At 36.5% G+C, this 14,156-nt stretch overlaps 1 protein-coding gene across 2 annotated transcripts; it reads right to left on the reverse strand.

Moving 5' to 3' along the window:
• Positions 1-234: 234 nt before the first annotated feature.
• Positions 235-6,029, reverse strand: LOC107612743 (Leucine-rich repeat receptor-like protein kinase family protein). 2 transcript variants are annotated; one of them, XM_016314464.3, is made up of 3 exons: positions 5,529-6,029; positions 2,205-5,157; positions 235-863 (listed from the first exon to the last, which is right to left on the reverse strand). In XM_016314464.3, the coding sequence occupies exons 1-3, from the start codon at positions 5,529-5,531 to the stop codon at positions 475-477; spliced, it is 3,345 nt and encodes a 1,114-aa protein (XP_016169950.1). In that variant the 5' UTR covers positions 5,532-6,029; the 3' UTR covers positions 235-474. The 2 variants fall into 2 exon arrangements, with proteins under 2 accessions (XP_016169950.1, XP_016169951.1); XM_016314465.3 differs by having other exon boundaries at positions 5,303-6,019.
• Positions 6,030-14,156: the final 8,127 nt, after the last annotated feature.

A 14,156-nucleotide genomic window follows, 5' to 3' on the forward strand; every position in this document is an offset into this window, starting at 1 on the left:
TTGTTCCACTCAAATTAGTAGGATTTATGTAGAATTGCACGTGTCAAACCAACTCGAGTTAATCAAGTGGTTAGTTTATTTATTCACTTAAACAAGTGTTGGAGGTTTGAATCCACCATATATATGCAACAACTCATTAGTTAGTGGCAAATCCTTCCGCAATAAATTAGTTCTTAACCTGCCGAATTAGGAGTAAAATGGGAATAAGCATAATTGTTCATTATTCATTCCTTACACCAGAATATGACCTCCATCACGATTATTTAATGGTAATTTGAACTGTACAATAAAGTCACTATACTGAGTTTTAAAAGAAATTACAGAAACGTGAAAATGACAAAATAAAAAAGAAAAAGAAAGTATGCTATAAAATTAATGCTCCAACACTAGTGGCACAATGGAGTAAAAGAATGTACAAGAATAATCTATTTTCTCTTCTTGACTGCGATACTAGGAAAAATGAGAATTTAGAAACTAATGTGTGGCATCTTTGGAAGGAAGATCATGGTTAGTCCGAGTGAGCGTTAAGTTTCCTTCGCGTTCATTCGACTCGATAAGCATCAACACGACTTCGCGCATCGAAGGCCTCTCAGAAGGAGACATGCTTGTGCAAAGCAGAGCAATCTTCAGAACAGTCAGCATGTGATTCACAGTGACTTGTTCTTCAAGATCAATGCGATTGTCGAGTATTCCCTGCGTCAACACGTTGTTGTGGCTCCGAATATGGGTTCTAACCCATGTCACAAGATCACCACCTTGCTCCAATGGTTGAACCGGTGCTCTACCTGTTAGCAGTTCCAAGAGCACAACGCCATAGCTATAAATGTCACACTTTTCTGTTACCTTCATGGTGTATGCATATTCTGCATGAACGGATAAAAATTATTAATTCACAAAACATTAGTTGAGAAGTTCAAATTAATCAAAGTTCTGTCTCATAAGCTAACGAATTAAAAAAAAAACAAAAACAACTACCAATACAAAAAGCAAGCAAACGTGAGAGACTAAGAGACGCAACTGCTATGGCAAAGAAATTAGGTAAGATTCATTTCTTTATTATAATTATTTATAGGAATCAGACTTTTGTAAAATCTACTCAAATTCTACCCAATCAACCATATGACCAAAATCCAAACCTATAAATCTGGTATAATTTGCTCCTGCTAAAACAGTAAATTTGGACAACTTTTATTTATTTAGTTTTGGATAAAGAAACTTGGGAATAATTTTGATCTATCAAAGTTTAAAAGTTACCAAGGGTCAAATTAATGTTCAAAAAATCTTTAAAGGATCTTAATTTACCTATCTATGCACTACTGATCATAAAACAGACAAAGCAATTAACAATAATTTAGCAAAAATAAACTAAACCATAATAATAAGTCCAGGCAATAAAGGCCAAGTACAAAAACATAACATGACATTATGAAGTTGATATTATCAGGATTGTTAAACTTTCAAAAGTGGTAATAAGTCTTGACAAGTTTGAGCCATAGACTCAACTTTTTGACTCTTTACATATAATTAAAAGCTAAATATGTATATCTTTGTAAAACAAACCAAAATAACTATGTGTATACCAAAATCAATCATTAACATAGAATATATATTGAAATACAAAATACACATTAAAAATAAATTAAACTCTATATGTATTTATACACAAATATATGATGACTAATTTTTAGTATGCTTATAGCATTTTTGACCAAAATATTATATTGTAATAGATATTAATCAATTTTAACTTGATAACAAAGTCGATGAAAGAAACACTACAAATACATAACTAAAAATATTACTCAAAATTAGCCTAGAAAACTAAAAATATTTAACAAGTGACTAAAAGAAATAATTTTGAATGCAAAACCAGGTATAAATCTTGGCTTGCACATCACTTCCAAAATCAAGAGTCTACCGGTTTACTAAAGGAAAAATGTTCACAGGCCGATACTTTTATTAATATTAACTGACACTAACATTTTATTTTTAGTACAAAAATATTTTTTATTGGGCAAGTGTTGACAAAAATAATAAACTTTGTTGATCATGCGGTATTGCTAGTAAACTAAGTAAAAGTTTAAAGAGTTAACACCAACCAGAGAGAGGAAAAATGTATCCAAACAAGATACAAAGCAAAAGGAAGTTATGCTTCCATTAGTTAAGTATAGTAATTAAAAAAAGAAAAGGAAAGAGGAGCTTACCAGGAGCAATATAGCCATAAGATCCAGCAACTGCAGACATGGATTTTGATTGTGGCATGTCAATCACTTTGGCTAACCCAAAATCACCAACATGAGCCTCAAAATTTTCATCAAGAAGAATGTTATTAGATTTTATATCCCGGTGAATAATCTTTGGCTTGCAATCATGGTGCAAGTAGGCAAGACCCTCAGCAGCACCAAGAGCAATCATGAACCGAATTGGCCACTCCAAATTGGTAGCAGAACCATGCAACACTTCACCTAAGCTTCCCCTCTCCATGTACTCATAAAGCAGCAGATTGGAGCCTTGGTGATAGCAGAATCCATAAAGCTTCACAATGTTTCTATGCCGAATCTTCCCCAGTGTCAGTATCTCAGCTCTAAAACTATTCTCAATGTTGTTCCCTTCCCTGTTTGATGCTAACTTCTTAACTGCAATCGTCTTCCCGGACTTCATCACCGCCTTGTAAACCGTCCCACAGGCTCCCCTGCCAATCACATAGCTCTCATGAAATCTTTTCGTTGCCTCAACAAGATCCTGGAATGTGAAGCCGTCCTTCGGAGGAAAATAGATATCCGAATCAAGGCAGGGAGATTCCGTGTCTCTCAAGGAACTCGTGGAATTGAACGGCCATCTCATAACATATAAAATAACTAAAATTAAGATGAGAGAAACGCTGCCCACGGTGGCTGCAGCGATCATGACTATTTTAGCACGGCGAGAATCATCATGTCTAACCGGAGGAAAACCACGAGAAGACAGATCGGAGTTGCATTCATTGAGAGGTCTACCACAGAGGTCGTTGTTACCACCAAGAAAACTGCTTGCAGCCATATTTTGGAAGATCTTATCTGAAGGTATTGGTCCGGAGAGGTTGTTGTATGAGAAATTGCATCCCAGCAAGCTTGAAAGCTGGTCGAATGAGCTTGGAATTTCGCCATCCAAATGATTGTTATTGAGATAGATATACTCAAGCATATTGAGATTACCGAGCTGAGATGGTATTCTCCCAGAAAGATTATTGTAACTGAGATCCATTCCAATCTGCAAGGTCGAGAGGCGACCGAGCTGAGCCGGAATTTCGCCGGAAAACAAATTGCCATCCAGTTGCAGCCAGTTCAAATGAGATAGATTACCTATTTCTTCAGGGATTTTTCCAGAGAGTTCATTGCCAGAGAGTTTGAGAATCTCCAAATGTTCAAGTGTTCCTATGTTGTTGGGCAAGGAACCAATAAACTTGTTCTTACTGAGATCCAGCCTTTGCAGCTTCTGGCACCTAAAGATTTCGGATGGGATTGTTCCAGTGAAGTGGTTTGATGAAACATTGAAGGTCACCAGCTGAGAAAGATTTCCAATTTCCTTAGGTAACTCCAGTGTGAAGTAATTGTTTGCTATGTGAAGCCTTTGTAATTTACTGCAGTTCGCGATCACAGGAGGAATCGGACCACTGAACTTGTTTTCGTTCAACTCGATGGCGATGAAGTTTGGCAGTTTGCAGAGTTCTGAAGGGAAGCCACCTGTAAGCATGTTTCCAACTACAAGCATCTGCGCTAATGACTTGCACTTGAGTATCCCTCTTGGTATGTTTCCATAAAACCGGTTCGATTGAAGGTTCAACAACATCAAATGAGAATTCCAGCATAGATGAGGAGGTATTGTTCCTGTCAAATTGTTATCAGAGAAATCAACCACCCAAAGAGGACTATGAAGTCCAAGTTCTTGAGGGATAACACCACTCAACTTGTTGTCAAAGAGCTGCAACTGGGACATATTAGTCAAGTATTGAAATCCTGAAGGAATCGAGCCGGTAAGGCCATTCATCGACAGGTCGAGCCTTGACAGATTCCTCAAGCTACTGAGCTCATCCGGTATGACACCAATTAAATGGTTCTCGAAAAGAAAGAGCAAGCGCAGGCCACGGATTTTGCTCAGCTCGGATGGGATGTACCCTACTAAAGAGTTCTCTGAGAAATCAATTTCCCTAGCAGAAGAAAGGTTCCCAATTTCCCTTGGAATGGTTCCATTCAGATTGTTTTTGTATAGATACAAAAACTTCAATGACTTGAGGTTCCCAATCTCTGGAGGTATAGGTCCAACAAGATCATTCCAATACAAAGCAAGAATCTCAAGATTGGTTAAATTCCCAATCTCTTTGGGAATAGGCCCTGATAACTGATTGTCCCATAGAATCAATTCTGTTAAATTCTGAAGCATCCCAATCTCACTTGGAAGCTCCCCTGATATATCATTTTGCGCAAGACCGAGATACATCAAGCTTGCGCACCCACTTATTTCCTTTGGCAGTGAACCGGTAATGTTATTCGCCCCGGCTCTGAAAGTCACAAGATTCTTGAGCTTCCCAATGGTACTAGGCAAGGGACCAACAAGAAAATTGCTATAGGCTACCAATTCAACCAATGAAGACAAGTTCCCAAACTCATCTGGAAAAACACCATTGAGTTTGTTGTTGCATATGTTCAAGCTTCTCAAACGAGACAAATTCCCCAGTTCATCAGGAATTGGTCCCTGAAATTGGTTATTGTTCAAGTAAAGATACTCCAAATTCAAGCAATCGCCAATTTCCTTTGGTATTTTTCCACTCAACTTATTGTGAGAAAGATTGAGATAAGTTAGGTGAGTCAAACCTCCAATGCTACTACCATTTAAAATTCCAGAAAGACCCATTGAACTCAAATCAAGGGACATGACAACTGGACTTTTACTATTATTATATTCATAATAAGAGCAATTTACGCCTAACCATTCACATGGAGTTTCATCAGCAGGGTTCCAATTCCGCAAAAGATTATTCTTATCATGGAAACCATTCTTGAGGTCTAGGAGGATTTGCCCCTCTGCGTTCAACCCTTCGGCCGTGCAAAGAATCAGAGATAAAAATAATAGTAAGAGTACAATCACAGAATACCCTTTTGACATCTTAATTTTTGAGACCTGTCACACCAAAAAATGAAATAAATCATTACATAAAACAAAATCAAACAATCACTTTTTGTTTTTGTTATGAATCAAACTCATGCATCACTCAACTTGTTGTAAGAAACTGGAACCATATTAATAATAATAAAGTAACACATACCTTTCAAAAGTGTAGCATCACTCATCAAAGAAGGGATAATAACAAAAGCAGCAAGCACTAAACTTGTGATGCAAAGTGAGAACAACCATTGAGTTTATGAATCTCTAGGCCAAAAATAGGATATACTGTACCCACCCACTGGCCTTTTTAGCATTAAAAAGTGGCAGATCTTTGATCTGTAACAGAATAAATAAACACTCAAGAAATGAAAGGAAGAGATGCACACCATGTTCAATCATCAATCATCATCAGAAACTGAATATTCTGGGCACTGTGTGCAAGTTGTGTTGTTGGGGAGAGTGCGTAGTGAAAAGGAAATAATGAATAAGTGATGATGAGAATGAAGGGATCGTTTTTGAGGTTGAAGCATTAATGGCCGACAAAGCATGCTTTCATCCTTTCTCTTATTTGGTCATTCTCCGTTGTCCCTAAAACCACACCAAAAGGTTATGGCTACTGGTTTTTTATTTTGTCGTTGTTGCCTTTATTTAACTTTCTATGTTTTGATGGTACCTTTTTTTTCTCTCACTTTCTTTCAAGTGCTGGGAAAGGAAGAAGAAAGTGTGATGCGGCAGAGAAAAAAGAGAAATAGAGGCTTTAAGTTTGTTTTTGAGTTTTTTAAATGTTTTTTAAGTTTGTTTTGGTTGTGATTGGAAGGTTATTGTTGGTGGTGCTTGGTAGGTAAGTAGGCGCTGAAATAGATGTAGATGTAGCTGTACTGGTATATACTACACACAAGTCATAATAACTCAGATACAATACTCAGTTCCTTTTTTCTACGCGTAACAGATTCGTTCAATCCACGCTGTTTCCGCCACGTGAACTTTGAGTAAATCTTCAAACTCCTTTCACTTTTTTTCAATTGTTTTTGAAAAGATTATTACTGAAAAAAAATATAAGTAAATAATTTTTATGTAATCAATTTTAAATAATTATAATTAATAATTATTAATTTTATATTTTTTAAAAAGTTAAATTTAAATAATTATTAATTATTAACAATAAATTAATATAAAATATAATTTAAAAATATTTATTAATTTATTATTGGTTAGACCTCTATTAATTACTTAATTATATTGTATTACTAAATATCGTTAAGGTTTTTTTTTCCCTCTTCGAAATAACATGTTTAATTTATAAGCAAGTGCCAAGCCAATCAAGTACTTTTAAAATAAGAAACCTATTAGAATATGCAATGCACTTTCTTTTTCTTTTTTTTATTCACTTTATTTTTATTTTTTTTATTCAAAATTTTTTATTAATGATGAATCTAATTTTTAGTAATGATGATGAATGGGATTTGTGGGTGATGTTACAATGAAGTAGAAAGAGGAGAAAGAAAGAAAAAAATTACATAAATTTTAAGAAATAAATAAATAAAGAATTTTTTGTAACTAACATGTAAAATTTTTTAATTTAAACAAAAAAATTGTGTTTTTCTTACGGTATTATAGACTTTTTTTATGCGAATAAAAAAAATACATTCTTTTTACATAAACATAAAAAATTTTATATTAATAATCACATTAAAAATATAGGACAATCACACATAACTGTTTTAAAATAAATAAATAAAAAAAATAAATATAAAATAAAGAGATGTAAATAAATAAATTTAGTATTAATGTTCATTATAATTAATATCTCAATATAATAAAAATGATTCATATATATATATATATATATATATATAGTAACGTATATAGAAAAGAGAAGAATGTTTATATATTATCGTAGCATGTAAACAAAGAGAAGAGTGCTTTGTTATTGTTGCGTAAATTGCATCTGATCGTACTCCTATTTATACATGCATAAAGTCCTCATTTTTTACCTTCATTAAATGTGATTTCTCTTGGTAACATGACATTTCACCATGGAAGTTGAGCCGCCCATGTTAAATGGGCACTCATCTCATACTTATAACAACACTCTCCCATGGATGACCATTTTGGATTATGTCTCATTAAAATTTTACTAAAAAAAAAATTCAATGGAAAAAAATTTTAGTGAAGGAAAGAGTACAATATCCTTTGTGATGAGGATTGTCTCATTAAAAACCTTGTCAAGAAAAATTCAATAGGGAGAAAAACCTGACCAAGAAAAAAAAGAATACAGTCTCCTCTTTTTGCCAACAATATTTTATATCTTGAAATCGGCGCATCCCAATCTGATGTACCAATATTTCAAAGGAGGATTTTGGAATTGACTTTGTAAATAAATCTGCCAGATTATCGCTTGAGCGGATTTGTTGGACACCAACTGTTCCTTAATTTTGAAGATCATGAGTGAAAAAGAATTAGGGAGAAATATACTTTGATGTATCCACCCTTAAGTTGAGCAATACATGCTGTATTATTTTCAAACAGAACAGTTGGAACTATCTTATGATCAATTAGTCCAAATGATGACAGAATATATTGGATTAAACTCCTTAGCCAAAAACACTCGCGACTAGCTTCATGTATCGCTAGTATTTCGGCATGACTAGGGGATGTTGCTGTAATTGTCTATTTCGTGAAACTCCATGATATAGCTGTACCACCATATGTGAACAGGTATCCTGTTTGAAATCTCCCTTTTTGTGGATCAGACAAGTATCCAACATTTGCATAGCCAACTAATTATGACTTGGATTCATATGGATAAAACAAACCCATATCAACTGTTTTATGAAGATATCAAAAAATTTGTTTGATTCTATTCCAATGTCTTATGGTTGGAGGAGAACTATACCTTACTAGTAAGTTCACCATAAATGTAAATGATATGTCAGGTCATGTATTATTAGCAAGATACATTAGCACTCCAATAGCTCCAACTGTTTGAGCCACAAGCATCCAAGAATGTGACCAAGTTGAGCAAGAAAAACACAAGGAGTGGAGTAGAGGAGCTGGCTAAAGCATTGGAGGAAGGAGAATTAGGAAGTACTAGCCTCTATCAAGCCCTTTCCTTCAAGAAAAACCAGCAGCCTCACCATCTTCACCAACCTCTTCTTCTTCAAAATTTAACAATGAAATTCACACCAACCATCCTTCAAGAACTCCTTTCAAGCTGGCCGAATTCGGGTCAAGGAGGGAGACCATAACCGAAAAGAAACTTCAAGAAAGTTACAAGAGGGGGTTAGGAATAAATTCAATATCTTAAGTAACACAAGAGTTAAGAGTTAAGTAGCTATATATGTTGGTATATGTGGCTATGATGATTGTTGATGATATTTGTTGTTAATAATGGCTGATTGTGATGATTGATGATGAATTAGATGATGAATATTGATGATTATGTTGTTTGAAATTTTGGTTGTTTGAACCAAAACTTTGGAATCTCACCAAATGTGTGAATGATGAAATATTATTCTTGGGTCTGTGATGAATTAATAGACAAGTAAGAATGACTAAGTGGAGATAGAATTATAATTTTAGAGTTATAGGCGTAGATATAAGATTTGGTATATAAGGTTGTAAAAATTGCTCATGCAGAATTTCTGCATAATCAACAGTGAATTAAAATAATTTTTGGGAGCAGTTTAGACTACTATTTTAGATAAAGTTATTTTTACATGAAACTTTAGTATGTCTTGAATGTCCTATAAAAATTTTAGAATTTGCTGATAAGTAGATTGGGAGAAATGAATTTTTGAAAATTGATCATTTCTGTAGAAAATTCTGTCCTCTTGCTGTAGAAGCACCAACTTCCAACTAAATTAACTTCAAATGTTGACAAGAGATTAAGTTGAAACTAGTGAAAATTTAAAGTTTTATATGTTTATAATACTCAGTTTAAATTTCAGACTTATGCCATGTTTATAAAAATAGTTATACATGTGAGAAGGTGATTAGCTCACTGCCCTTTTCAACTAGCTTCCACTAAAACAGGGCCATATTTCAAGCTATATAACTTTTTGATGTGATATGGTATTGAATAGGGGTGTGCAAAAAAACTGGTTTCACTGAACTGAATTGAAACTGAACTGAAACTGTTTTAAATAAACCAGTTTTTTTAAATAAAAAACTAAATTGAAACCATAGTTTTTATGAAAAACCAGTTTATTAAAAACCAGTTTTTATGGTTCAGTTTAGTTTTAAACCAAATTAAAATTGGTTTTATTTAAACTCCAAAATTAATTTTACATACTCTTTCTTTCTCTTTCTCCCTTCTCTCTCTCTCTCCCCCTTCTCTCTCTCTCTCTCTATCTCTCTCTCTCTCTCTCTCCATCTCCCTTCCCATCTCTCACTCTCTCCTCTCCCTCTCTCTCTCTCTCACCCCCTTCCTTTTTCTCCCTCTCCCTCTTTTTCCTCTCTCTCTCCCCCCTCCACCTCTCCTTCCCCCTTCCTTCTTCTCTCTCCTCCCCTCTCTCTCTCTCCCCTTTTTTTCTCTCTCTCCTCTCCCTCCTCTCTCTCTGTCCCTCCCCTCTTTCTTCCTCTCTCTCTTCTTCTCCTCTTTCTCCCCCTCCTCTCTCCCTTCTCTTTCTCTCTCTCTGTCCCTTTCTTCCCTCTCTCCCTTCTCTATCTCTCTCTCTCTTTCTCTCTCTCCCCCTCCTCTTTGTCTCCCTCTTTTTCTCTCTCCTCCTCTCCTTCTCTCTCTCTCCCCCCTCTCTCTTTTTTCTCTCTCTCCCTTCTCTCTCTCTCTCTTTCTCTCTCTCTCCTTTTTCCCCTCTCCCTCTCCCTTCCTTCCCCTCTCTCTTCCTCTCTCTCTTCTCTCCCTCCTCTCTCTCCCCTCCCCTCTTTCTTCTCTCTCTCTCTCTTTCCCCCTCCTCTTTCTCCCTCTCCCACCATTCCCCCTCTCCCTCCCCCTTCCTTCTTCTCTCTCTCTCTCTCTGCCTTTTTTTCTCTCTCTCCTTTCCCTCCTCTCTCTCTCTCTCTCCTCCTCCCCTCTTTCTTCCTCTCTCTCTCTCTCATTCTCCTCTTTCTCTCCCTCCTCTCTCTCTCTCTCTCTCTCTCTCTCTCTCTCCTTTTTCTCTCGCTCTCTCCCTCTCTTTCCTTTTCTCCCCTCTCCCCCTCCCATCCCCCTTCTCTCTCTCTCTCTCTCTCTCTCTCTCTCTCTCTCTCTCCCTTCCCCTTCTCTCTCTCTTTCTCTTTTCCCTCTTTCCCTTTTGTTTCTCTCCTCTCCGCCCTCTCTCCACCTCCCCTCTTTCTTCCTCTTTCTCTCTCTCTCTCTCTCTCTCATTTTTTCTCTTTTTTCTTTCTCTCTCTCCTTCCCTTATTTCTCTCTCCTTCCCTTCTTTCTCTCTCATTTTCTTTCTCTTTTTTCTCCTTCATCTCTCTCTTTATTCTCTTTCTCTCCTTCCTTTTTCTCTTTTCTATTTTTCTCTCATCCTTTTTTCACTCTATATCCCTCTTCTCTTTCTCTCCCTCTTTTCTCCAAAATAAGAGAGAGAAGGAGGAGAGAGAGAGAGAAGAGGAGAGAGAAGAGGAGGAGGAGGAGAGAGAGGAAGAGAGGGAAGAGAGGGAAAAAAAGAGTGCAAGAAAAGAGAGAAGGAGGAAGAGAGAGAGGGAGAAAAATTGAGAGAGACAGAGAGAAAGAGAGAGGGAGAAAGAGAGAGAGAGAAAAATGGGAGAGAGAGGGAGTGAGAGACAGAGAGGGATAGGGGAGAGAGAGAAATGAGAGAAAGGGATAGAGAGGGAGAAAAGGAGAGATAAAGAAAGGGAAGGGAAAGAAAGAGGGGTAGAAGAGAGAGAGAGAGAGAGAGAGAGGAGGGAGAGGGAGAGAGAGATGGAGATAGGGAGAGAGGGGAAGAGAGAGAAAAGAAAAGGTGGAGAGAGAGAAGGAGAGAGAGAGAGAGAAGGAGAGAGAGAGAGAGAGGATGGAGAGAAGGAGAGAGGGAGAAAAGAGAGAGAAAGAGAGAGAGAGAGAGGAGGGAGAGAAGGAGAGAGGGAGAAAAGGGAGAGAGAAAGAGAGAGGGAGAGAGAAGAGGGAGAGATGGAGAGAGAGAGAGAGGAAGACAAAGAGAGGGGAGGGGAGAAAGAGGGGAAGGAGGAGAGAGAGGGAAAAGGAAAATAGAGAGGAGGGAGAGAGAGAAAGGAGGGGAGAGAGGGAGAGAAGAAGAGAGAGAAAAAAAGAGAGAAAGGAGAGAGAGGGAGAGAAGAAGAGAGAAAAAAAAGAGAGAAAGGAGAGAGAGGGAGAGAAGGAGAGAGGGAGGGAAGAAGAGAGAGAGAGCGGAAGAGGGAAAGGAGAGAGAGAGAAAGAGAGAGGAAGAGAGAGAGAGAGAGAGGGAGAGAGAGGGGGGGAAGGAGGGAGAGAGAGGGAGAGAGAGAGAGAGAGAGGAAGGAGGGAGGGAGAGAGAGGGAGAGGAGAGAGAGTGAGAGGGGAGAGAGAGAGAGTGGGGAGAGAGAGGGGAGAGAGAGAGAAAGAAAGATGGAGAGTGTGAAAACTAGTTTTAGCCTATAAACCAGTTTAAACTGGTTTTTTTAATTAAAACCAGTTTTATTTTTATGAACTGGTTTAAACTGGTGCACTGTATTATAAACTGGTTTAGAACCAGTTTCATATGTGACAAAGCAGTTTGGTTCAGTTTCTAAACCATTTAAAATGGTTTAGTGCAGTTTCAGTTCAGTTTATAGAAAAACTGAACCATGCACACCCCTAGTATTGAACTGAAATTTGCTTTGTTTGAAAGCTAGGTGAATCTTATTTAAGGTTACCAAATTTTAAGGACATTTGGATAGAATTAGTTTTTTCATGAATTTACTAAAACTACGGCTCTGCTATTTATTTATTTATTTTTTTTGCTCTCAAAGTGATGGCAGAACTTCAAAATTTTTTATAAAATTCAATTTTAATTGAATTGCCTCAAAATTAGTTTTATATTAAAGCTTGCCTACAAAATTATCTTGTATAATTAAAGATTCCGTGCTTGAGCTTTTTACAATATATATGAATATTTTATAAGGTACAAAGAGTTGGGGGCGAAAATCTCCAAGAGAGTAATGCAGAGAATAAGAAAAGCCCCAAGATATTAACCAAAGATTGCTAAAGTGGGGACTTCTGCCTAACTGACAGCCCGTTTCTCATTGTGATGCACACTAGAGATGCTAGAAAAATTATTATGATTATGATTCGGCCTAACTAACATGGATAAACCCGTGATGCCGAGGTATCCTGACTGACATGGGTTCGTCCATGATGATACCAATGTGCCTGACTGAAACATTGGAGAAATCATATCTGAGCGTAGTCCTGGGTAACGTCGGATTGCGGGTAGATAACTGACGCATGAGCTTACGGCTTGCACTAGGGATAGGCATGCACCATAAATTGCTTGTGCATTTGATTGTGATGGTTTACGATTCATTCTTTCTGCTATGTGCTATCTGTTTCTCACTAAATTTTTATTCTCTGATTCTTGTTTGTATTTTTTAAATTATATGATTTAAATTTCTTCAAAGCTTAGAATAAGATAGTAAAGTTAGAAATAATAGTCGTAGAAAATAGTGTAGGAATGACATGAATCCCAAAGGAAGATACCAAAGAAGAGTTATGTCAAACCCCACAAGTATGGAAAGGAGAAAAGAAGTTTAGTATAGTATTTAGGACAAAGTAAACTGAAAATAAATATTATGATAAAACCAAAATTCTAGGTTTCACAAGAGAGATGTGTTTTTGTGATGTCGCCTTACTGGGAACCATATAGGTTCTTACCCCTTCTTTTCCCTTATACCACATATGGAAGATCCAAATTTGGTTGCCGCTACTGAAATTCTATTCGTAGAGGTACCAGAGGAGCATGTGTTTCAGGACCCTACAGGAGATGTTGTGAGAGGTGCTCGAGACTAGTCTTGAGATGATGTCAGCAGACTTGTGCCTCGACAGTGGAGAATTGTAAGATAGATGGACTTCATTCCTTAGACTATGTTTTTCCTTACTTTTGTAGCATTTTGAGGGATAGGACTTATATATATATCAAGTTTGTATGAACTAACTTGTGATATATATAGGTGTGAAAGTTTTTCTGTAATCTCGTTGCTATTTGATTTTGCTGTTAGTTGGTATTTATTTTATATTGTATATCTCTGATGATAGTTTTGGTTATTGCTAACGGGTTTATTAAGAAAAAAGATATGATACAAATAAGATAACATACGCAATTCCATTAATATGAAAGGCTCATATGTAGTAAATATTATTGAGTCTAGAGTTTATAAGGTTACTGAGAAGTGACACCTGATGACTAACAGTGACCCTGACCTGCTAAAAATTGGGTCGTTACATTTATCAACACCTTGCAGGAAGACTGCCCTGTACACCTCGCAGGGAGAGTGTCCTGTACACCTCGCAATTAGAAAGAGGACGTGGGGGAATAAAATCTCATATATATATGTCTCGTATGGAGAGTGTTCTGTCACCTTTCCGACATTCCATAACACAAATCACAATCATATTCACAATTAAACATATCCATAATCATACTCAAGCTTTGAGTGGGATAAAATCACTATCCTCACTGTGGGCGCAACAAAACCATCATTATTCTCATTAAATTCACCATTAATTATAATGACTGTGCTTTTAGTACGATCATGAGGTGCTAAAAGTTAGGTTGTTACATTATGGTATCAGAGCAGTTCGTTCCTGTTAGAGCCTTGGGAATGGACTGACTATACTTTACTGCATACTCTGAGAGTCTGTCATATGATAGGACTTATCTTAATGACAAGAGTTTGAGTTTTAGATGCATGACTATCTATTGATTAATGCTGTTAGTCAACCGTTGTATTTCTCAGGACATTAGGTCTGGTCAACTTAATACTAATGACTTTTGTATATGGAAACTGTAACAACTCTAATTTTTTCGAATTTTTATTAAAATAATATTTTAAAGCGATTATTTTTATTTTGACAAATCAATTTCGAACCC

The sequence above is a fragment of the Arachis ipaensis genome, chromosome B2 (genome assembly GCF_059453495.1).
Source record: "Arachis ipaensis isolate K30076 ecotype BB chromosome B2, ASM5945349v1, whole genome shotgun sequence".
Classification (NCBI taxonomy): Eukaryota; Viridiplantae; Streptophyta; class Magnoliopsida; order Fabales; family Fabaceae; genus Arachis; species Arachis ipaensis.